General features: G+C 42.7%; 1 protein-coding gene across 4 annotated transcripts in view; it reads right to left on the reverse strand.

Moving 5' to 3' along the window:
* Positions 1-6,095: 6,095 nt before the first annotated feature.
* Prickle2 (prickle planar cell polarity protein 2) overlaps positions 6,096-26,051 on the reverse strand; it is a 321,687-nt gene continuing 301,731 nt past the window's right edge. For all 4 annotated transcript variants that reach the window (XM_076940135.1, XM_076940137.1, XM_076940136.1 and 1 more), the window contains one exon: positions 6,096-11,883. In XM_076940135.1, coding sequence (XP_076796250.1) covers positions 11,009-11,883 — 875 coding nt within the window. In that variant the 3' untranslated portion in view covers positions 6,096-11,008. The remainder of the gene's footprint in view (positions 11,884-26,051) is intronic.

A 26,051-nucleotide genomic window follows, 5' to 3' on the forward strand; every position in this document is an offset into this window, starting at 1 on the left:
GCATGGCTGTAGGAAGCCGCTGTCAGCAGTGGCTATACATTTGCATTTCCAAGATGGCGCTGGCCGCGTGTCTTCTCCAGATGTAAACAATTATTTGCGCAGTTGCTAGGCTGATAGGCGTGCCAAAGTCACTGCCAATCCCGAGGCATAATATTGGGTGGTGAGCGAACAGCCAATCAGAAGTGAATACGTCACTCTAGACTGTACTTAAGCCGGACCCCTTCCTCAGCTCTCCCCTTCCGCGCCTCTCCACATTTCCCCACGTGTGTGAGAAAGATTAAAGCCTCGTTTTGCAGTAACTACCTGATCTCTGCGTCTCGTGCTTTCTCTCCCACGGATGCAAGGCTCGAGGGGGGCGCGTTAGACATGGCATCAGTTTTTTAGAATAAAGAGTCAGGAAGAAAAGGAAGGAGAGAGAGGGCCGCTCTGATGAAGTCTGCTGTTACAAAAAATATGGTTTTAACAAAAAATATGTGTTCTTAAACCACTCAGTGGCTGCTGGGAAGTCACCCTCTATCCCAGCTCTTGAGGGTAGCCAGCTTGTATTCACAGCTGTGTGGTGACCCTGCAGTGAGGAGAAGAGAAACTTCACATGTGTATGACAGCTCTGAGGAGCCTTGCTGCTCTGAGTGATCTCAGATGGTACTATAAGGAATGGCCTGGGGGTGGGGGTAGGAGCCTTTCATTTTCTAGAGTCTTTTGGCAGGTGCAGTGAAATTTTCAGTTAGGTTGACTGGAGCATTTCTCTGGGGACAGAAACCCTCTTGAAAACACTCATTCTTTGAACTGACTGGAGGTGTGATTACAGAAGCAAGAGGAAACAGACTCAGTCATTGGTCAAGCAACTGTAGAAGGAGTACCCTTCTTTAGCATGAGGTTAGAGGTTCTCAAGATAAGGGTGGAGGCTAGGAGCCACAGACTCAATTCAAAGGGAACCTAGGGAGGAGAGGACTTCCAAGGAAAGATATATAACGGGGAAGCAAGACTGGTTGGTTTGGAGTCAAGGCTCCAGATGGGAGTGGTTTCATTTTTTTCAGTGTATTAAAAATAGCTTTATTTCTGTTTAAATATACACAATTTTGAAACAATATAACAAAATATAACCTCAAATTTACATCAAAAATACAAACATCTATACCAGTATAAGGTTATGAGGATAAAATGGTTTGTTTGTTTTCCGTTTTTTTTTTTTTGCTTTGTGTCTTGTTGTTTTTTTAATTGGATATTTTATTTATTTACATTTCAAATGTCACCCTTTCCCCATTTCTCCTTCCTAGAAACCTAATACCCCCTCCTCCTTTTTGCTTTTATACCATTTTAATTATATGCAAGTATTAACATCAGTTCTAGGTTGAGGAACTAGCAATACAATAGATGCAAATAGTCAAGGAACAAGCAAGACAAACACAAATAGTCAAAGAACAAGCAAGGCAATAAACAAAGTTTTGTGAACACTCTCATGATCACTGTTTCTAAGGGCTTATCAGGATGACCAAAGTATCTGAGCCTACTTTCCTGTCCTAGCCCAAAGTCATTTTCATGTCTGAAGCCTACTTCCTTGTTCTAGCCTAAGATTTAGATTCCTGCCTGAAATTACTTTTTTGTTCTACTACGTGTTAAACCTTGTCTTTAACAACATCAGTATGTTGGCAGCCATAGTACATGACTTGAACCTGAAAATGGACCCCCAGATGGAGTTATTAAATTAAGAGGCTGGCAAGCCAAGGACAAGTAAGATTCTGCACAGAGCCTTACCAACCTAAGACAGAAGTGTGTTGTTTTTGATAATGCATATTCCACAATGGGCAAGGAAGGCAGTCTTGGCAGAATGACCTAAGATAGGCTCAGTCCTATTTATGAAATAAAAAAGGGGGAGAGGCAGAGAGCTTTTGGGGCTACTTGGCAAGAATCTGACATCGGCCGAGGACAAGGAAATGGGCTGCTTGGCAGGAATATGACATTGGCCAAGGACAAGGAAGTGGGCTTCAGTCAAGATTCTGACATTAGGCTAGAACAAAGAAGTAATTTCAGGCTGGAATCTAAATATTAGGCAGGTGTGGTTTCTTAAGTGGGCTCACTGCTCTTCCATGGGTTAATTAAAATAAAAAAAACCTCAAATGATCAGATAAAGCAAATTCTAGATTTGGAAAAAGATATGAAAATGCAAGCAGCCCCCAGTGAGATTGGTGATTCATCTGACTTACTGTTTTGTCCTATCTGTCACCTTTGAATAACATCCACTGTGGGGACTATATAATTGTCTGAGCAGTGAGTATGCCACCTAATGAACTCAGATCTGAGATTTTTTTCCCATAGCCTCTGCCATTCTACAGAGGGGGAAATATTTCTTCACCTTTCAAGAGGCACCTATGGGTGACTTACAAACTCAATGCAATTTTTATAATCTTTTGCATTGTAATTTCAATTATTTAATTAGTTCTTTTAAACCCTGTATTCATCAAGCACTTACCTGTAAATTCAATGGTGAATAGTGTGAGTACCTCCTTGCTGCTTTTAGTCCATAGGTTGTATTTCTACAGGGCCAAACATACAGCTGCAGGCTCTAATTAAGGGGTAATCTTTATCCCAATCAAAGCAACTAAGCTAACCAATCAACCCATGTCTCCAAACCACTGATCCCATCAGCCTTCAGAACTTCCAATCATCCGATGGCATCCTTGGCTGTATCTTCTAATGTTAAAAGGAACTTGCAAGATCAGTTGGTATTGATCTCCAGATATTAGTCAAGAAGGTTGGATTATATGGTAGTACAAAGTTTCCTCTAGATTTTTTTTCAGTTTAACATGACAAAAGATTCTTTTTAAAAGCAATTCCTTCTATGTGAAAACACAGCGACTCAGGGGATCCATTTGCTTCTAGGCCATAATAGGACATCCCAACATGGACTTTTAGTTCATTATGGATTCAGGTGAGAGACAGAGACAAACAGGTAGGCTGAACACAGGCTTCCTTTACCAATCACAGAATCCTGCAAGGGGGTAAATCTTGGGTATGGGAGTTGGGACACATGGGTGTTTGGTGGGCAACAAACATGTTCAGTATACAAAAATCTTCAAATCCTTGTTCTGTAAGAATGGAGAAACAACATAGAAAAGTTCATAGGAAGGATTTATAAATAAATAAACCAATTCATTTTCTCAGCCTTTAGCTGATAATCATTTTGAAATAAAAGGACAATAGTTCCTTTTCTTTTTGCACCGGGGGAAATTTACTATTGACTTTGATGTGTATCCATATTTCTTTGATTCTCCCTGCACAGGTCAATCTTATGATGCTTATTTTCAGGTAACAAGATCTGTTTTCCACTTGATAAAAGATGGACAGCCTTACTGTCTACAGAACTTTGGGTGGCAGCATTTTCCAGAATAACATTTGCTCTTTCTAAATCTTGTCGTTATTGGGTAGAGAACACACTCTGTGCATGCTTCTGCCATTGGGGCTTTATTAAACTATGTGTAGCACGCAGCTCATTTCTAATTCAGTACAGAATCCTATTTCCCACTAAGTGCGCCCTGATTCTGTCCTTGCTTGCTTAGGCACATTTTCCAATAAACAATGACACTGTAATTAGCACTAGGCCCATGAAGGAAGGATGTTAAAATATGATAATTTATTCCATTTGCTGATATAAACTTATTCCTCAGTAACATTTTCCCCAACCCATATGGATTTGATTATTTTTAAATCTTCACTTCTTTAATGATGGTCCGTTCATTATATTATAAATCATCTGATTATAATTCAGGGCCATGAACTCTTGTTTTTTGCTTTCCGCATTTGCAGTTGATAGCACTTGAAACGCCAATGACTTCATTATGGAGTCTAAGGCACTATTACTCCTTTAAATTGGAAAACACTGTTATCTGGCTAGACTTCCTACCTACCAATAACAGATTGAAAAGGAAATCGGGAGAACAATACCATTCACAATAAACACACAAAAGAAGAGACCGGAAGATGGAAAGACTTCCCATGTTCATGGACTGGAAGGATGCAGGAGCAGTAAGTCAGCATGTCAGTGATCTGCAGTGGTCCAGGCATGTGCAGCAGTCGTTTCTGCATTTACTAACTTTGGAACCTGCATAACTCCCAGAGGCAACTGATGACAGAGCATCTGGCCAGGGCAGCCAATCAACTGTTGCTAACCATGCAGAATGAGCAGTCATGATTCAACGGCATGGATAGAGGGTATAAAGGCTCTCCCCAATTCTGTAATAAACTAATCTATTTTTGCTTCTTTGTTATTGATTCTGCTGTGCCTTCTTACCCCTTATCCCCGAGGACCATCCCAAGGGTCTGAAGGCTAGGGCAACAGAAGGGTTAATACTGTGATTATGACCATCCTTTCAAAAGCAATATATAGACTGCTGGGCAGGAAATTAGTTTATTTTCCAATATAGTTTCTTTTCTACTATATCATCATATTTATGGTTCAGTGTGTAGCAAACTTACTATTCTGCTTTACCCCTCTTGGTTACTGGAACTGTAGTTTTGTTTTTTTTTTTTCAGACATAGGAAAAATATTCTAAAAAAATTACATGGAGTCATCAAAAGCAAGGACAGTCCCCAAAAAAAGGAACATGGTGGGTGGTATCACCATAACTGATTTCAGATTATACTACAGAGCCATAGTTACAAAAACAGCATGGCGCCAGTACAGAAACAGACATCTGTCAATGGCAGAGAGCTGAGGACATAGTCATAAGTTCACACAACTACAGTTACCTGATTTTTGAGAAATGCATACAAAAGTTTATACTGGGAAAAATTGCATCTTTAAAAAATAGGGCAGCAGAAACTAGATTTTAACCTGCAGAAAAATGAAGCTAAATCCTTATTTTTTTTACCATGCACAAAACTCAACTCTAAATAGACCAGGGACTCCAAAATAAGACACCCAAATTTCTAGAGCTACAGGCAGGTAGCATGCTTCATCTTATAGGCACAGGTTAGGATTGTCCAAATAAGACTCCAGTAGCACAGGAAATAAGACCACTATCAGCAATGGGACTTCATGAAGCCAAAAGGCTGCTGCACAACCAAGGGAACTATGAACAGGCAGCCAGCCCATACAAATCTTTATCAGCTGTTCATTGGAATTAGTTTCTAGAATATACAAAGAACACAAGACACTAAACATTAAGGAATTTTTAAAAAAACATTTAAAAATGGGCTAAAAAAACTGAACAAAAAAATTTCAAAAGAAGGAATGAAAATGGCTAGGAAACATTTTAAAACATGCCTAACATCCTTGACTACTAGGCAAATACAAATGAGAACTACTCTGAGATTCCATCTCACCACAGTTGGAATGGCCATCACCAGGAATACAAATGACAACAGATGTTGGTGTGGCAAAGAGGAACTCCTAAACACTCTCCAGTGGGAGCTCAAGCTAGAGCTAGACATCTATCTTGTGAGTTCACCACAGTTGAATCACAGGCATGTCTGATAATTACTAGAATAGCTACTTTGGGTATCAGTTTAGAGGTTCTCAAACTAGAAATAGGTTTGCTATGACATATACCACTACACCACCTATACCACCCTGGGCTACAGATCCAAGAACTTTATCTCTTTCTTCAGAGACACTTCCACACCCATGTTCATTGTGGGTCTATTCATACTAGCCAGAGAATGGAGTCAATCTAGATGTGCACCATGGATGAATGGATAAGAAAAATGTATATATGCACAGTGGAATAGTACTCAGCTAAAGAAAAACGAAATCATGACATTTGTAGGTAAATAGATTGAACTGGACAAATTATACTGAGTGATGTAACTCGGGCCCCAAACATCATACATATGTCTTCTCTAACCAATTTCTGATTGGATCCGAATCCCATGAGAAGGCATTTTATGTGTCTTATGTGAAAGCCTATGACTGGGGAAGTCCCAGGTCCTAGGGTAGGACCTGCTATTGTCACTTTGATGATCATTTTGTTAGATCAGGCTCAAGTTCTGCTGTAAATATCACTCTCTGACACATGCTTTTTCTTGGTCTTTTCCAAAAGGTCGAGTCCACTCCCCAGATCTGGAACATGAAGCGAAGACTGAGAAGAATGACAACATTCCTTTTATTCAAATTTTATTGGAAGTTTACAAATGTATTACAGAATCAGTAAAACATCATATCCACTTTACAGGGCACAGATCTCAAGCAAAGTGTTCAGAACAGTCTCTGGCAGAACCCATGCCAAAAGCCCGTGACAGGCTTCCTAACAAACAGCTTGACACTTGACAGATAACACAGACTCCAGCCTGCTTCACCTTCTTGGGCCCTCTGAGGTTTTGTTTATGCATGTGGAATTAAATAGGATCTGAGCAAAGCAACTCTGCAGGAAAGAATGAGTTTAGAGAGAATAAATGCTGGCCTACTTCTCTGAAGACTACAGAAGAGTCGATGATCTTACATTGTTAACTCTGGGTCAGGATTAAACCAGAATGCTTTATTGAAATCTATGGAAGCCAACTAGATGAACATAAAAGAAGGTCATATTGGCAAGAAACCTCCCAACATTTAGAAACGTTTGGTTGGTGACCTATTGAACACCCATGGCCAAAAGCTTAAACCATGAAGATTTTCTTAGAAAATGCTCAAGATAGAACTAGACATCTATCTTGTGAGTTTATCACATCTGAACAACAGAAATGTCTGTTAGTAGCACATGACTTTTCCAGCCTCAATTTTATTCCTCCGAGGAAGGCTGGTTCTGGAAGCAAGAAATGAATTTATATAACATCAATAGCTTCCAATAGTCATGCTCTATAGGGGGGTCTTGTGTTGACTGGGCTTCTAATATGAGAAAACAGAAAAATAAATCAATTCTTCCTCCATCCTGACCTTCATGGCTTCTGAATGTTCATAAATACATACTCTGGGGCGAACTACTGACAAGAAGGCAAAGGTTTCATTCCTATTTCCAGTATGCTCAAAGAAATGTACTTTTCAAAAGGTGTTAATGTGCAACTGTCTTCAAGATCAGTGGTGGAAGCCTGTGGAACAGGGTCTGCAGAGCCTGAAGGTGCCACGCAGGCCACTGGCTCAATTTTCTACTCTCCTTGGTCATAGGTGGATCTTTGTGAAGCACAGCGTCTGGTCTCTGTTAGGAGTATACAAAGAACACTCTGCTTTGGAACTTAAGTGTCCTATGTCCCTATAATATGGGCTGGGATGAGAAAACAGACTCTTAGCTGACCTCTGCAAAGTGAGCAGGAGCTGCCCACATAACTGGCAAAGACCCTGAGCATGAAAGAGTAGGCCAAAGAGAGCCGTGTTCGGCCTAAGAGGTCAGCTTCCTGTATCTTCCACAGTATGGGAGGGAGAGGAAATAGAGCCTCCCAATTCTTTGAAATGAATGCTTCCTAAGTGTCTGGTGTACCTTTCCCAGAGACCCAGGAAAAGAATCAGCTTATGCATAAGATTTGTCATAAGACAGAAGAGACCGGCTCTAGTCATTTAGCCCTGGCTTGTTTGAATACTGTAAAGATACCTGGTGTGAGAATCCACTCTCCTTGGAAAGTCTGTGGTGATCCACTGCTTATCATCCACTGAGGTGGCAGGTAGAGCACACATAGCAAGGGCTACTACATTCATGCCACCATGGCTCCACCTGAACGTAAAAATGGCTAATAGGTCATAAGAAGTAGGAACTCCTGGAAGATGTGCAGAGAACGCCATCTTCCTACAGCTCTGTAGGAGGAGCTTCTAGAGGAAAAGGTTGTGACTTTTCCTATTAGAAAACCCAAATCTGTTCAGACAGCTGCTTGGACAGTAAATGAAATTTATTACAGGATGTAGAAAGAGGGTTTCAAACAACGGACACCAGCAGTTCTCCTTTATGCATGTTAAAAACCAGGAAATGAGGTCTGATTTTCCTCACCCCGTTTACCTTCGCACAGGGTAGGGAATCTAGAACTATACAGGACAGAAGGGCGGGCCTCTGAATGCTCAATGCTACTGCTCATCAGCACAAACTCTTTCTGCAGGGCCAAAGGTGGGATGCGCTAGCAAGAGCACTCAGGAAACTTTCCATGACTTGCACACTCCTTGGCCTGGAGAAGAGAGCTGGCCCAGCGGGTGCTGGATCTGGCAGCAGTATGACATGAACTGAACTCTAAAGCTGTAGTTCTAAACAGTCAGCCCAATAATAGGAGAGATGGAAACAGGTCAGCCGAATCACCATCAAAGAGAAAAGGAGGGAAAGACGGCTCTTCTGAAAGCCAGTCTACAGAGGAGAAAACAATGACCTAAGGGGACTGAGTACAGGTCCCCCCACCCCCTAGGAAACTTGGCCAATAGGAGGTAAGGGACACACTGGAGGAGTCAGGGAGGACCTTAAATTCTCACCTCAGAAAAGTATGCACTTCAGTTTTGGGAACGAGATTCTGGGTGTTAACTCTTAGTTGTTAATTCTAGGTAGAGAAATTCTAGTTTACTGTCATGCTGGACAGTAGCTTTAAGGACCTACTACCATTGTGAGGAACTGGCCTTCTTCAAATGACATTCTCTGTAGGATACCTGGCTGCTTTTAGAACGGGAAGAAATCTTGCTGAAATGATCTTGCTGGTGGACAGTTTGAAGCCTGTATCTCATTATATTTTAAGTTTTGGTCAGAAAGATCTTGAATGTTCTCTGGACAGCTAGACTTGACCTGACTTAAGCAGCTTCTCTATTGCTTTTTTCTTTGGGATGAGGGTTAGTCAAACCATATCTGGGAAATGTAAGAAAACAACTTTCAATGGGAAAATTTCATTCATTGGACTTGGGGCCAGAGAGGACACATGGTTTCAGCCATTTGTTAACTGATCTACTTTCCCTCTCTTCTCTTTTCCCAATAATGCCTTTTGATTCTCACCAATCAACAAACTCAAAGCTCCAAATTGGACTCACCCAATGTCTACCAGAAACCTGCCACTCGAGTGGCACGGTGCTGCATATTTATCTCTTAAACAGTTTGCCAAGCAGTTTATTAACTTACTATACAAATGTAATAGAGTTAATTCTCCAGAGGCTTGGATAATTAATGAAACATTTAGATATGAAGATAGATAGCATGCGGAAAACAGCCACAATCAACATTTGCATTGCTTCTTTAAAAAAAATCAGTGACAATGACAAATGTCGTATTAATACCTATAAAGCAAATCATTTTAATACATCCTGGATGGAGTGTCATCATCACATCCTTTGCAGTCTCCCTTGACCCCAGACCCATTTAGGACGGTGTCTGAAAAGCCACTCTTCACATTCTCTCCATTAAAAAAAAAAAAAAAAACCCTAGAAAATGTTAAGTACTATACTGAAAAGAGACCATGCTCACCTTACCATGGCAAATGGCCACTGAGACACACTGTGCATATGGGGACAGCACATCTCACAAAAGGTGGGTCCTCTGATGGATTTTTGCCATAATCCACTGAGGAGAGCGAGAAAATGGACCAAGAGCAAGCGCTTCATTTTTTTTTTTTTTTAAACTGAAGCGAGGCAAGAAGTTTTATTTCACTATGTATTTAAAATCTCACCTACAGTGAAACATCTTCTTTAAGCAAACTCACTCTTGAGCCTTTCTGTCTGACTAACAGTCCTCAAAGTTCAAAATGGAAATCTCTTTTGCCACAAGGTCTGTTTTTCCATGTTGTTATCTATCATCTCAGCAGCTTGACCCTCCAGGGTAAGAAGCCAGCCCCTGTGGTGACTAAGCTTGTCAAACTGGATTCTCTCTAAAGCACTGGGGACTAGTCAAGGTGACTGTCACCTCTCTTTCTTTCTACAAGTTCTTTCTCCTTGACTTTCCTTCATATTCTCCCCCTTTCAACATCTATCTGCCTTTTGTTCTCAAATCTCCTTGTGCAATGTGCACCACACCAGTGCACCCAGAGCCCCTCCCCTCAGCATCTTCTTGTCCCTCAGTGCTAACTGCTGAAGCTCACTTGCTATGAGGACAAACAGTTGTCAGGCTAAGGCAGCAGCTCCGTCTGCCTTGGAAGAAGAAAGCAGAAAATACAATCCAGGAAACATGAGCACCAAACAATTCCACACTCAAAACAACGCCATGCTGACACACACACTGGCACCGCTCACAGTCACTGTAACTCCCCCCAAGGGACAGAGCGACATTAAGCAACTTCAAGGTTCCAAATAAGGATGGCATTTCTCACAGAACTGGACTGACACTGGTTGTTATCTCTATTCAGCGAAAGCGACATTTGCAATTAAAAAAAAAAACCTACTTACTTTGTAGAGAGAATAAATTCTACTGAGGGTGGGAGTGGACTTAAAGGCGGGCCTTCAGATGTTCTAGAGCATAGAATGCCTTGGGTAGAATAGTTAAATTTTTCTTTTTCAGCCACAAAAAGCCAAATTGAATATACTCCTTTGAAAATAGTCTCACTGACATGTAACAGATTTGTATAGAAAGAAAACCAAACCAAATCAAAACAAACAACAAAAACCAGGTGGTCCTGGGCCACCATTTATCACTCGAAGATATTGGTGGACATGCATGTAAGTCTCCACTGAATCCTACGATATAGAAATTCTGTTGTTATTACAAAATACAAAAATATTTTATCAGAACTCTCATTTACATTGCATTTACAATGAACATGTAAATAACTTAGTCTGGGGTCCTGGCTAATAAAGTATTTCCTAAAAGGAAGAGAACCAGAAAGAATATAAGTGAGCAGGTTACAGTGTGTCATCTGGTTAATGGCCACTACACCTTGGAAGGACATGACCTACCCTGGCCTCCACAGCCTGTATTTCCAAAGTGAAATGTGCAAAACATATTTAACACGTCCCAAACTGTGACACCAAGTGTATCTACCAAGTCAACCTGCAGCCTTGCCTCCCTCGACTGAGAGCATTCTCCATCTCTCCTCCATGAACCATCCCCAAGAGCACTTGAGAATTCACAACAGTGCACGTTTCTGAGTTTACATTCTTAGCTCCCATCTCCCCGACTCCCCGACCACTATCACATTACGAAATGATACAGTTTTTGCTCTTCTGTCTTTTCCTGCTGTGCAACTGTCCTCTGCCACCTAAGGTGGAGGATTTGGGGACACCGTAAGAGCTGTACTTGTGCAGGAGCTCATCACTTGTGACATATCGTAGGCGGGCTGGCTGGGGGATGGGTTCTCCTAGGAAATAGCCCTCATTGTCGGACTCTGAAGAGGAGGAGCAGGTGGAGCACCAATCATACTCCGTGAAGTAGGGTCCCCATCGTTCTCCAAAGGCATTCTGTAAAGCCAGGTCCGACACAGTCCTGGGACACTGGCTGTACAGATCCCTCCGGGAACCCTGCCCCAGGCTCTCCTGGAAGCTGCGTTGGCGCATGAACTGGTCATAGTCCTCCCTGGCTCTCAGAGGGGGCCTTTCCTTCAGCCGAGAGATAGCCTCCCGCTCGCTGGCTAGGTGCAGGGCGTTGTCTGAGCGCGAACGTCTGGACCTCCTGGACCGGTGAGGGCGGAAGCGGCGGTTGTCATCCCTGGAAGTAGTTCTCCTCCGGGTGCGCTCACTCATGGGCTGGATGTGCACACCTTCCTGCCCTGGTAGCTTACTGCTCGCTATGCCACCATCAAAATCAAAGCTCTGGTGCATCCTTCCATGGGACTGCAGGTCCCTGTACCCCAAGGGGTTGCCGAGCTGGTGAAGGTTCCCCTCCATCTCCTGGTACTGTTGTGCAGACAGCAGGCTGCGGACAGACTCTGCGCTCCTGAATTGCATTGAGGAGTTGAGAGTGCCCATGTTGCTCAGCTTTTCTGAGACGTTCATTCCAGAGTCTTTGCTGAGGTCAGGCATGGAAAACCGGGATAGGTGCTCCTGGCGCTTGGCACCACCTTCGGCAGACAGACCTGAGGGGTAGGGGATAGGAGAGAAGAGTACCACTGCAGTTAATACAAATGTACAGCAATGGATATATGTGTGTGTCAATACTACTTTTAGTCCGGGGTCTGTTTGGGTGAAATATGGCTGTGAAATATTTCACAAAGGTTCTCATGATGGGATTCGTATGGGATTCTCTACACAGAGAAGGTATAAGCTTCACACTATCGACAGACATGCACCTTCCTAGTTGCTAATTTCTTCAAAGCTTACTAAGGGTTCATTGAGCACCCTATGAATCTTTCTTCTGTTTAGAATTTCACATCACCAAATACTTCCATTGCATCTTCAATTCCAGCCATGGTCTATAAGCTCTGTAGGACAGGTGAAAGCTATCTGGCCAGTGACTGGCCAGGCCTAAGCTGTTTCTTACTGAAGTAAGCCTACACTCTCATTCTAAAATACTGAACTAGTTTACTTCTTTGCTGGCTTGGAGCAGTTTCCTGCTTGACTTGTTTCCCTAAATGGCCGTTAGCTGTCCATCTCAAATGGCTTGGACATTTAACAACTCCCTAGGTGGGAAAAAAAAAAAAAAAAAAAAAAAAAAAAGAGAGATACTTATTCTCTTGGCTTGGTCAGTGATTGACTGCTCTAGGATTATAAACAACTCTTTAGCAGCCAGAAGATGTGAACTGTGCCTGGGACATTTCTCTATCCCCCAAGGAGGTGCCTTTGAAAATAAAGCACTGACTTTAATCACTGCCTAAGAGATGGTACCCAAGAAATGGGTCTCCATTACTGAAGTGCTTTCAGATTGTAAGGGCTGAGACAGAAACTGTTCTGAAGATGGCGGGAGATGTGTACTCTGGGATTTTGCTTTTGCATATCTTAAAACAGTACTCCGTGGAGATGTTCCTCATCACAAAGGAAAAGTTTGGCCTTTTTGTCGTTTCTGGACAGTGACTGCAATGAGCCACCATTACCCTGCTGCTGATTATCTGGGCCTCCCAGTGGGATCCAATATGTCCTCCCCAACAGACCTAAATCAACGTTGCAAGCTCTTAAGAATATGTAGCAACATCTAAAGCTAAGTACACATATGTAAACATACATGAATTATTAATAACAGCATTCAGTGGGGACTTCTGGTATCATACCTCCCATGCATAATAACCCCATGTGGAGAGGCCTCAATTTCCCATTGTTATTTCCATTCCATTCCTGGTTATATACCTAGTAAGTTAGTAAATACCTTCCAAAAATATACAGGCACAGTCAGACAGTGGAACTTTCTTATAACAGCCTGGAATTAGAAATAATTTAAGTGTCAACCAATCCAAAAATGGATAAATACATTGTAATTCTGGTTGTTGTTACTCAGTGAACGGTCCCTGGGCTTGGTGGAGAAATGGGTTTCAGGGAAGAGTAGCAAAAAGATGAGTCCAGAACACCTTTTATAAAAATGTAAATGTTAAGGATAAAATGTGATGAGAGTCTGTTGGAAGACCATGGTCCCTCTTGGTCCCAACAGCACATTCTGGACAGTTTGAACATTAAAATATTTATGGAAAGAAGCTAATTACAAACCATTGAAACAAATAGGAAATTTGTAACTTCATACTGATAACAGACAAGAAAAATGTCAATATGTCAGTAAACTGGGGGATGTGTGGGGTTCTTGGGCACAGCAAGGTACTGCTCACTGTCAAGGGAGTGAGTACTCGGGAGGTTAAGGCTAGCCAGCCAGAGCTGAAAAGCCAGTTTGCAACCAATGGTATTGAAAGGTTCTAAACACAAGAGCCCAAAGTGACCACCTATAGTTAATAAACACCTGATGAGAGGGTACATGAGCCTTTGGCAGACATTTAATTGAGCCATGTAAATATTTTTTTCAGCCCATTTTTGGTTTTGCTTCTATACTGTTATGTTCCCTTCAAGGATGTTGTCCCTGTTTTTCTTAATATGGTGTCCTTCATCTCATGGTTCCTTCTGAATGTACCAAGGACTTGCTTCTTTTCTTATTTTTTAATTGAAAAATTTTCATATAATATGTTCTGATCAGACTTTCCCCCTCCTCCAACTCCTCTCAGATGCTTTCTATGTCCCTACCACCCAACTCCATGCTCTTTCTCTTTAAAAGCAAGCAAAGGCCGGGCGGTGGTGGCGTACGCCTTTAATCCCAGCACTCGGGAGGCAGAGGCAGGTGGATTTCTAAGTTCGAGACTAGCCCAGTCTACAGAGTGAGTTCCAGGACAGCCAGGACTACACAGAGAAACTCTGTCTCGAAAAACAAAAAACAAAAAACAAAACAAAACAAAACAAAAAAAAAAAAAAAAAAAAAAAAAGCAAAGAAAAAAAACCAACCAAGCCACCCAAATCTTAATCTTTCCCCCCTTCCTCTCCTTTTCTCCTTCCCTCCCTCTACTCTCTTCTCTTCTCTCTTCCTCTTCTCTCTCTCTCTCTCTCTCTCTCTCTCTCTCTCTCTCACACACACACACACACACAAACACACACACACACACACAGAGCCACAAAACTGAAACCCAAATATACAAGCAAAAGGCCAGTAAGACAAAAAAATGTGAAAACAAAGGCTATTTATTTGAAACAAAAAGTCTAAAAAGTACTATTTAGCTTGTTTTGTGTCAGCACCTCCTGCTGAGTAGGAAGAGAAGCTGGTCTGAATGTGTTTCCCTACCTGGTGCTTATGAATTACAGCACAATTAGCAACTCTACAACAGAGAACTCCAGCAATACTGACTTGAGATCACCAGCGAAGGATAACTGGACAGTATGCAGCCTCTAGAGTCCTAAGGGCACACTATACCTAATGCAGTATTTCAGCCAAGAAAAAAATGCAGGTCCTTGGTGCACTCAAGAGGAACCGTGAGATGAATGAAACCATACATATTAAGAAAAACAAGGACAATACAGTACAGAAGACAAAACTAAACCCAGGCTGAGAGAATATTTTATATGGCTCACTTAAATGTTTGCTAACGGCTCCTGTGTCAAAGTCACAGCTCCCAGCTTGATGCTATTAGAAGATCATAGACACTGTAAGAGGTGGGTACAGGAGAAGTGAGTCAGATCACTGGGGACATACCCTAGCAGGAGATACTGGGACCCTGAGCTCTTCTCTGACCCCTTCCTTCTCTGCCTCTGTGAGAAAGCTGCTTGTTTTACCACATGCCTGCCTTGTTGCTACACTAAATGAGAGCAGAAGGGAACCTCAGAAACTGTGAGCCAAATACGCAGTTCTTCTTTATAACTATCGTTGGCATTTCGCCACGCTGGTGGAAAGCTGATTAACATAGGTATGAAGGAAACATGGGAATTACAGATAATATTTGACCCTGACCTGAACTTGTCTCTTTGGAAAAAAAAAAAAAAAAAAACCAAACAAGTGCTTAAGGAAAGTTGTTGGTCTCTTACAAAGTTTAAACACAGGCAAAAGGAAAAAAAAAGTATTTTTGCCATATTTAATGTGGTTATTTGGTAGTTGTGACAATGTTGGCAAAGAGCCTTAGCTTTAGAAACTATACACAAGAGAATGCATCCAAAGACCTAAGGATGAAGTTATGATCAGATGGTTCTGAATCCCCACCCTCCCCCCATCCCCAAATGAAATAAAAAGGCAGCACAATGTTAGCAATGGGTGAATTCAGTTAAAAAGTGTATTGCAGGCAGTGTTTCTTCTCCTTTGTGACACAGTCACATGACCCCCATTTATATCAAGTTTAAGGATAAGGGAAGGAGGCATGAGAACACTGGGTAGTTAACTAGACCTGGATGGAGAGTTTATAAGACCTACAGGTGCAAAAATTCAGGTGGTGTAATTTGAATATATGTTTGCTTCATTTTATGTAAAATATACCTCAATAAAACTGTATCAAAAAAAAATCAAGGAACCTTCATGAAAAGTCAAATTTTAATCTCAGAAATATACCTACAGAGAAACTTCAGAGGTCTCTTTATCTCCAGGAGAGACTGGTGATAGAACCTCCTTAGATTTCACAGCTGCTCACGTCTTCGTGCAATAGGATGTAGGATATACTTTAAAACACCTCTATGTTATGTATAATCCCAAATTCAATGCAAATACAATGCAAATTCAATGTAAGGAGCTGCTATACTGTACTGAGTAGGGAACAGAATCAAAGGCAGTCCCTGGTTTCATACAGATGCAGCCATGAGGCCTAACTGAATTTCCCACTGGGTGCTGGCTGGACACACAGGGATGGAACCCATCCAGAGCACCAACTGTGTTCTGCATCATACTCTTCAGTAATTTCTCAAATGATTTAATTACCGATAACTGCCGGTACAAGAGGAGCAGGGCTCCAGTGCCTGCTTTTCTTGATGTTTCTCCCCGGTATATAAATCACAAAAATTGACCTACAACCATTTAGTCGCTTTCAGAGCCTCATCTAGCTGAAGATGGAGAGAAGAACCTGACATGCTGAGATGATGGATGAGCTATCTGAACAGACGTAGATGAATTCTCCCGAGGAAGAAGAGAGACTCTTTCAAAAGCTACCCAGCGGGCACCATTATCTTTAAAGGACTCTGTAAGTTATTCAGTGAAACGAAGGTCAGCTTCAACAACCTAGAAAATACCACACATTCTCATGAAGGCTTTTCCCCAACCCGTCTGGCAGTAAAACATTTCTATGATACACATGGACTGGTTCCATGCTGAGGTAAAACTGAGAAAGGTGGCTTCTATTCAGTTCTAGGAAGGATGGGGCAGGGGAGCATGGGGCAGGGGAGCCTGTTGGCTGTACTTCCTCAAGCTCACAGTCTAAGGCGATCTGTGGGTGAGAGTGTGTTGTCATCTCTGCCCCCACCATTCCCAAGAGACGTACTCTGCCAAGAGGAGAAGTTATCCCTGTTCAGGCCCAGTGTCCATTAGTAAACCTGTCAGACAGAAGTTACTGTGCTGAGGGACGTGACATGAGACTAGCTTAGCCTGCTGCTCTTAAGAGAAACTGCTCTTGTGACTCACATTTTCCTTTAGGGTCTTCTTGCATGCAAGGGCAGCTCAAAGATGAGCAATGCCTGTGTACTTGTTTCCAAAAAGGGAGGTTCTGTGGTTAAGTTCGTTACTGGCAAATCCAGAGTTTTAATGCAAACTTCAAGGCCTGGCTTTCCTTGGCTCCTAACCTCTCTATACGCATCTTCATCAAGTCAATGCTTCTCACTTATTTTACCTCGGACGTGACTGCAGGCCAGTTCCTCCTTCCACACACCAACGTGCTCATGTGGTCCCTAGAGAAGGTTTCTCTTTCTCATGGCTGACTTCTGCTTGTTCAAGTCTACACACAGATGGCACTTCTCCAACATTGGGTGATCACTCCTTAAAAGGTAGTTTTGCCCCACGACCAGCCAACTACTTTTCCACTTGACTTTTATTTAAGATACCCACCCTCTATTGCAATTTCTAAGAATCTGTGTATAAAGTTATCGCTGAAATGGCCTTGTGAGGGCACAATCCTGCTCTCTATATTCTCATAGAACTAGTAGGATCCGGGACCCTGTGGGCACTCAACACATGTTCAGAAGAAAGGCAAATGAAGCCCTATGCAGCCCACAGCTTGGGTAAAGTGATCACCTTTGACCTGGTGTGGGCCAGGGATGCAATCCCAATATGTAAGATTGTAAACACCAGGGACAAAACACAGCAATCAAGCTTATCGGTTTTGTGGTCTCTGGCAAACCACTGTGCAGCTCGGCACCGGAGCGGTCCTGATTTGAAGCAGATATGATTTATAATTAGCTCCCTGAACTGTGAAAGTGTTTTTGTCTTATTGATCACAGCTCTGAGGTTGGTTTAAGTTGCAGTTCTCAGGTCCTTAAGACAGAATTATATCCCCGGAGCTCATATTCCCACCGAGAAACATTTCCCCCTTTTCAGACGATGTACAGTAAGATAGCTGCTTCCTGGCTGGGTAACGTTTTAAAACCGCGTGAGCTGTAAAATTAACATGGGTACAATGATAATATCTGGGAATATTAATACATCTGTGAGTTTTGGTTTTCTCAATCCTTCTTGTGATGCTAATCCCCAAAGGGTGGGAATATTATCCCTGTTAGCTGTCTCGTCTCACCTGGCATCCAGGATGGGATACAAAAGAGAAAGCAAGGCCCGAGAGTCCCCAAAGAAAGAAATCATCCTCTCCCCCAAATTTTATACCCATAAAACAAACAAACAAACAAATAAAAACAAACACTGGTTAACTGTGGTTTTGAATGAATGAATGAATCTGTGAACTATAACCCTTGCCCTGCCTGACACATTGTAATGTTCACTAGACTATCAGAATAATTTGACTCTCCAGTGATGTCTGGGATTTCTTCTTGATACTGCTGACATTCAGTTATTTGTGTAGAAAGACTCATTATTAAAATTTGGAAAATCAGTATGATTGGATTAAATAATGAGGCCCCTCAAATGTCCCTCCACTTTCCTGAAACACATGCACTTTTCTTGCTACTAGAGCACTGGTGTGTGTGTACAAGTGTGTGTTTGCATATGTGTATATATGTGTTTCTATATATGTCTGCATAGGTACCTATGTACAAGCACATGTATGGGAAGAATGATACATTTTGTAGAAAATGGTGGCTACAGAGAAGTCTGGCATGGATTGTCCTCAAGCTAGAAGACCTGGTTAGAGAATCCACTCATCATCAAGACAAAGCTGCCAGGTCCTTTCCTTTCAAGTGAAACTCTGTTTTGTCAGTAGACAGGGTTTTCTTCTCCAAATCCTACAGGCTTTGTGAGAGGTATCTGATGGGTAGGCTCGGGTGAACGACTTTGGCTTATCTCTCTGCAGGGCTGGAGCTGGAGCTCTGCACTGTGCCACACAGGGCCACAAGTGGGATCCTCTCAGCACCCCCGGGCCTTGCTCCAGCAAAAGGGGGTCAGGATGGAATTTAGCCTGTGGGTCTCTGGTTCATGGGCACAGCCAGGATTCTGTAAGCGACATCAACATTTTCATGTGGGCAACGTCCTCATCCGCTACAAAGAGGAGGCGTTCACAAAAACTGGCAGTGGTGAGAAAAATCAATGCTTCAAGGAATGGCCACGGTTGGATGGCAGAGAAATGCAGTCTTTGCTGTGTTTCCCTCCCCCATACGTCTTAGGGGCAGAAGATGCATGCTTAAGAAGAAAACAGACTTAAATTTAAAGGTAGCCTGTGGGCACAACGTTCTGTTCCTTATTTATCACCCCGTCTTGTCCTACTCCCTGAAAAAAAAAAAAAAAACTAGCACGAGAAGACAGAGAATTATGACTGCCAGCTTAAAAGACACGCTCACATTTCACAGTGCTATGCGGTAGAAGAAACGGAATCTGCTTGGCTTTGTCCTCTAGATATTTGCCTCTCAAAATGATGATTTAGCTCCCTTTCAACAAGGTTTTCCCTTCGTCATTTTTGTCTCTGCTGATGAAGAAATAGGAATTATTTTAGATGAAAATTCACAGACTACATGCAAGAATCGGTGACATGAAAAAAAAATTAAAATACTTAGAATAAGAATTTGCAAACTTTGTCTGGGTCCCCAATTCATCTCCCTGCTTGTTTTTGTAAATAAAATTTTATCAGAATGCAGTCCCACTTACTTATTTGCATATTACCCATGACGATTTCCCAGAATCCAATTGTTCACTACAGTTGATAAAGACTAGATGACCTATGAAGCCAAAAATATTTACTTTTTGGTACTCTACAGAAATGACTGCGTTAAAGCAATTTGCTTGTACCAGTATGTCTCAGACCATGTGTGAAAGGTCTTGAAGATTATTTGGTGTGTGTATGTGTGCATGCGCGCATGCAAGTGCAGTTTGGTCAGGTCCCTTAGGATCCTTCTCTCCTACTGAGTCCATTGATTTCATCAACACCCTGAACTTCAAACAGGCAACAGCTGCTGAGGAACTGTCATCTAGGCAGTGGAGTTTAAATACCACCATATGTTTCTTGATGACAGGCCCTGGAATGGTTCAAAATGAGTGTGACAGGGCGGGCTGGGGGAAGGGATGTCGATAAAGAGAAATGGGGAGGGTATGCACATGCACACACACACACACACACACACACACTGTTTCTTAAAATGAAATCTGTAGATAGGGGCATATCCTGGGGCCTCCCAGACCCTAACCAGAATTGCAGAATCCCAATCTATGCTCAAACAAGATTCCCTGGTGACTCTCAGGCTCACCCTAGAAAAGCATGATTCAAGAGAATTCCTTTGCAAAGGAGATATATTTCAACCCTAGCAAGCCTGTCTTCATGCCCTCAGACACTCCAATTCGGGGTTTATAGGCTGAATGCTATCCACGTGTCAGATTGCATAGTCACTATGGGGCAGCCCCGTGAATTTTAGGCTGTTTGGCTACACTAATGGCTTGGACTAGATACCAGCAGTCTTCTCTTCTCAGTATGACAGCTCACAATGCCCCAGATGTTGAGAGACAGCGAAATCATCATGAAAATAACCGTGGCTCTAAGGGACACAGTTCGGCAGCTGCCCTCTCACCAGAGACTGCAGAAAGTCTTTCCAGTCCACTGAGGGTGGAAGCAGGCTGTATCCATACAGAAAACATGATTTCTACAAGGGATAGACATACCAGCTTCCATGTTCCACTCGCTCAGTGTGGAACTGCTTCAAAATCTGGGAACTGCTAACTTGTTTTTGGTGCAACCGCTGACAAACTCATGCATCTCTGCAGTGTTTTTTTTTTCATGAGTTCCTTGTTCTTATTTTCTGGGTCCCCAGCTCTTACAGAATCTTTTTCAACTTCTAACTGCGGTCATCAGGGCTCCAGGTTCCCAGGGCACAGCAGATCTTGGCAGGTGATGGGATGCACAGCCACCTGCTCCTGTGGCATGAAGTACTGGAACATCTGGGAGCACTTTCCTTTGTCAGCTCTGCCAAGGCAGCATGGGGGAAGGAAATGGTAGGAGCTGCGCACTTCCTATTTCACAGCTCACACTTTCTCCAGCCTTTCCCTGCCTCCCTCACCTGGGAGAGGCCATCTGAGCATCTTTGGCACACTCTGGAAGATTAAAATGAATTAACTGGCTCCCTCACAACCAGCTGGTACCAAAGACAGGTATGAGGTTTGAGCCTGCCATCTGGGGAGCCACCAGAAAGGAACAGAAACCAGTACATTACCAAGCTATCCCTAGTCAAAACTGTATCAGCCTGGAGGTCTCCTGCATTTTAACCCCTGACTTGTCCATTCCTTTAACTTTCTAATGAAACAGTTGTCCGTCTCAATGAAGATAAGTTTTGTATCAACCACACTCCAGGGCAGGCCGCATGCCCAGGAGCAGCTGGCCAACATAAAAGAGAATTGATGTTTTTTTTTTTTTTTTTTTTTGGTAGGCTTTTTGTTTTTTGTTTTGCTTGAGAGAAAAATTGCAGGCATGAAGTTGGATAAGTAGGGAGAATCTGGGAGAAGTTAGGGGAGGGAGAAGAATATGATCAAAGATATTATATGAAAAAATTAAATAAAAATAAAACACTTATGAAAAATATTCAGTAAAAAAGATAGAACAGAGGTAGAGTTGGGCATGGAGGAGCACATGCCTTTTACCCCAGCACTCAGGAGGCAGAGGCAGGCAGATCTCTGAGCTCAAGGCCGGCCTGGGTTCCAAGACAGCCAGGACTACACAGAGAAACCCTGTCTTGAAAAGCCAACCAACAAATAAATAATAAAATTTTAAAAAATGGAGGTAGAGCTTAGAAAAAACATCTTCTGCAAATTAGTAGTGCTAATTTTAATCACACGAAGCCAGTTTTAGGCAGGACTACTTAGGGGATTCTGGCTGTGTTGTCACAGTGTCTATTGTTAATTGAAAGGGTAGACAGAACTTTCCAGTCAATTGAAGATTGTTTGAGAATCTGCTCTGGGCTTACAGTGACACCTCAGTGCTTTCCAGACATGATTAACAAACAAGCAGACCACACTGGAGGTTTGGCTCAGGCGACAGCAGATACCAGGAGATGTGAGCTCAATGGTTTCCAGTGATGGAGAGTGGGGAGCCAAGGGCTTGGAGATCCATGTAGTTTCTTCAAAGATGTTAACCTACTAACCCTGATATTGCCAGCCACTGTATGTACAGCTATGAGCAGAAGGCTTTGGGGTGACACTCTGCCAGCATATTACACTGTGAACAGGAAGCTCTGGGGTGAGGTGACACCCTACCAGGATATTACATTGTAGGGGAAAGGATATCACCAAGACATCAGAGCAATGCAAGCAGGACAGGGGACAACCCTCGAAAGGAAACAGCAGGATCCTAAGGTAGGTGACAACATGCTGTATTAATCCGGACAGTGTGGGCCAAGAACTCCGTGTTAGTGATAATTAGGGCGCGGCCTGAAGGATGAGGAGACAGCCAAGCCAAGGGTGAGGGAAATGTTCCAGGCAGAGGGAACAAGAACACTGTGTGACAGAGAAAGTTTTCAGTGTTCTAAGAAGTGGCAGAGGGGAAATGTACCTGGAGGATTCTGTGTGAGGAAGAGTGAGGCAAGATGAGGCTGAAGACATAAACAGGAGCCCAAGGAAGTGTCCTTTGTGTGACTACAGAAGGGGTTAGTAAAGACCTCTGAGGAACAGCATGGTAGAGGGCGAGGACTTTGGATTTTACCTTTCAGCTCCCTGCCTCCTCAGTTAAGACTTGGGGGTTGATGAGATGGCTCATCAGATAAGTGCAGTTATGGCTGAGCCTGATCCCTGAGACCAACATGGTGGAAGGAGAGAACCAGCAAGTCGTCCTCTGACCTCCACACATGTGCTAAGGCATAGACACACCATCAAATGCATGTATGTGCACACATGCTCTCTCATACACACGGTAAGTGTAAAGAAAAACAGTACAGGTGTGTTTTATAAAATGGCTATAACTATAATCTAGGGGTAAAGTCACCAACTGGGTGAATGCAGACAACTCCGAATACCGTTGCTGCATTAAGATCGTATGCATGCAAAATCTTCTTACCGGCCCTAACCCCATATTGGTTATTTGAAGGAATTCTTATACGTGTTGTCATATTTCCACATGAGATATTTTTTTTTTTCAAGTGTAGGTAATGAAGAACTGGGATAACCTGCTCAAGGTCACACTGCAGCTACTCCACAGGTTTCCACAGGCTTGCCCTTTCAGTACTGGGACCACAAAAGAGAATGTGGCCTGGACACCAGCATTCAGCAAGGGGACAGGTTGCTAGCAAAGAGGTTGACATTCACTAATACCCCATTAACTCAGAGGCAGCAGTGATGAAATTAAGCCTTTGCACTAATGTACAGTTTCATGTACAAATACAAATCATTGGTATCCATGACATGGGGGGGGGGATCCTCAAAAATACAATAAAACCAGCATGGCCAGATATAAAAGAATATAAAAAGAATACACAGTATGGTTCCATTTCTGTAGAATGTCATAACGTCGGACGTAGCTGTGCTGTTAGGTGTTGGGAAGGGGGACAGCGGGGTGAGCACGAAGCAACTTTTGGGAGCTGGGCTACTCTTGACTGTGGACATGGCATCATGAGTATAATAATTCTCTGAGTTTTAATATTTCTGCTTGTATAATATCTATGATTATTAAATATCACTATACACCCCAAAAGGCAGGGATTTAATTATGACTATTTTAAATGTAAACACAAACTTTTTCAATGGCTTCTCTCTGTCACATGACTCAAATTGGAAGCCAATACTCTTCTTGCAGTGCTGGGGATGAAAGCCAGGGTTCCATTAAAGCTAAGAACTTCGCATCCACTGAAGTACAACCCCATTCTCTTTTTGCTCTAAGTTGGCATGTTCCAGGGCCTTTACCATCAGTGGTCGGATGCCTGGCCAAACTCATGTTTATTATACTTGCCTGTCTACCCCTTTAGGCATATGCATGTCTTTCTTCTAGAAAAGGAGGAAAGATGTCTGGAGGAAAGCAGTTTACAGACTTAAGAGACAGTGCACAATGTCCCCATGTTAGCTTTGCATCTTTGGCACCATGATCCTCCTTCTCCAGAGCTAGAGACTGATGGAGTATCACTCATGACTGTGTTTATGATGAAGCCATTTTTCTAGACTGGCTAAAAGATGGACTCAGGGATATAACAGACATGCCTGGGTGGCATGTTTTAAAAGAGATTGGTAGATCCAAGGAAGGAGATGGGCCAATTAAAAAAAAAAGTTTGGATGAGTTAGTGAATGGGGTACAGAGGGGAGGCAGGAACAGGAGAGTCATGGCTCTGAGTTTTCTCAAACAAGTCAAACTTCTATAAAATACAAGCAGTAGAATATAATTATAAGGAAAAAATTAAGCTTTTACAGAGTTCATCCTTTCAAGGGCACATAACAGATTGCTATGCAGGAGTTGCCAGCAGTGGTACTTCCCTTTGACAGAGTAGGAACTGAAAATAGACAAAGATGAGCATGCTACCCAAGGTCATGGTGAGGGTAGGGGGTCAATGGTGGAGGTGGGGACTGAACTGGTCTTCCAGTCTTCTAAGACAGCCCATTTTATAGCTTCAGCAGGCACACCAGTCTCCCAGGGACCTTCTTAAAAACATATCTAGGTCCACTAAATCTAGGGTGGGATCCAATATTCTGAATTTCTAACAATCTCCTAGAAGGTGCTAATAGAGTTGTTATTAGCCACATAGTTGAAGATGCCACAGTGGGTTTTGTTTTTTAATTATTTTTACATTCATGTCTGTATATGTGAATGTCTATGTGTGCACGTGCATGTGTGCATGCATGTGCGTGCGTTTGAGTGTGTGTGTGTGTGCATGTATGAGTGTCTGTGTGTATTAGAATATAGAGGTCAGAGGTCAACTTGCAAGAGCTGACCTCTCCTTCTACCATGTAGGTTCTAGAGATTAAACTCAGGTTATCAGCAGTTTCCTTTGCCAGCTGAACCATCTTGGTAGCCCCATAGACCGTATTTGAAAATGCAAGAGTGTGAGTATGAGACCAAAGTCAAGTACCACTTCTAAGATGCTGTGTGTTCTGGTGAAATCTGAGATGCTTTTTCTGGGCATATAAAATCCCCAAAGTTCTGGTTAAGGAGCTAGGGAACCATACAGGAGTGGGCTCTACAGAAGGGCCTTGCTCTGCCCTGTTTCCCTCTTCTCGTTGATGGCTATGAAGCTGTCACCCACCTAGGCCCCACTTCTGCTGAGATGAGTGAAGCTCAAATTGGATTCCTAGAATAGCGTAAGGATGTCAGACTGGGTCACAGGAATGCCTTTCCCTGCTCACACTCTCCAGTTCCCAGAAGCATTTGTGCTGTTTGCCTGACTTCTTCAAGTAACTTAGCCTTGGCTGGGTTCAACTGCTGCATAGACAGAATAAACAGCTGTTTCCTGGTAGGAGCTACATCCCCACAGAGTTCCCAGGGCCTCGGATATTTCTTCTTCCTCCTTGAAAACCTCATGGATGCAGCTTGTGAGTTAAGGAGCCTTTTGATGGCACCCCCTCTCGGGATTAGGTTGAAAAGAATTTTTGTGAAAGCAAGAAACTTGTGAAACGTTTACCGGACCTCTCAGACACGGGTGCTTTTTTTTTTTTTTTTTTTTTTTTTTGCTTTTCTTGTCTGTGACAAAACACCTGACAAGGAGCAGCTTAAGGGAGAAAGGGTTCATTTCAGTTCACAGTTCAAGGGAATACAATCCACCATGGAAGCAAAGACATGGCGACAGGACAGGGAGGAGGGTGAAGAGGCGCAGGGGCGTGGCTTGTTGTACATCATCTGCAGTGTGCACACGGGGAGAAACCGGAAGCAGGGCCTGGCTAGAAAACCTCATTACTTATTTTGTTTAATGGTGGATTTTTAAAAATTTGTCATAAATTATGTTTCTTGAATCAATGTTCATTTTCAGGATTGCTGAAGGTCTTGCCTGTCTCTGTCATGTGGCCTCCCTCCAGTCCCACCCAGATACTTGGCTATACTCTCTAGTTTCTTAGATCTTTGCATTTGGACAATTCCATGTGTTGTCTGTTTACTGTTTGCTAGGCTCTCCAGGGTACTGGAAAAGCACCTGGCTTGGGGAGCAGGTCACTCTGCTGCCAAACACCCATGGATGAGGCCCCAAATCAACTCCTCCCTTGCCAAACCTGGCTTGCTCCCCTGATTTTTTTTTTTTTTTTAATCAGAGTATCTCATGGCTTCTCCTC

Source organism: Arvicanthis niloticus, chromosome 9 (assembly GCF_011762505.2).
Source record: "Arvicanthis niloticus isolate mArvNil1 chromosome 9, mArvNil1.pat.X, whole genome shotgun sequence".
Taxonomy (NCBI): domain Eukaryota; kingdom Metazoa; phylum Chordata; class Mammalia; order Rodentia; family Muridae; genus Arvicanthis; species Arvicanthis niloticus.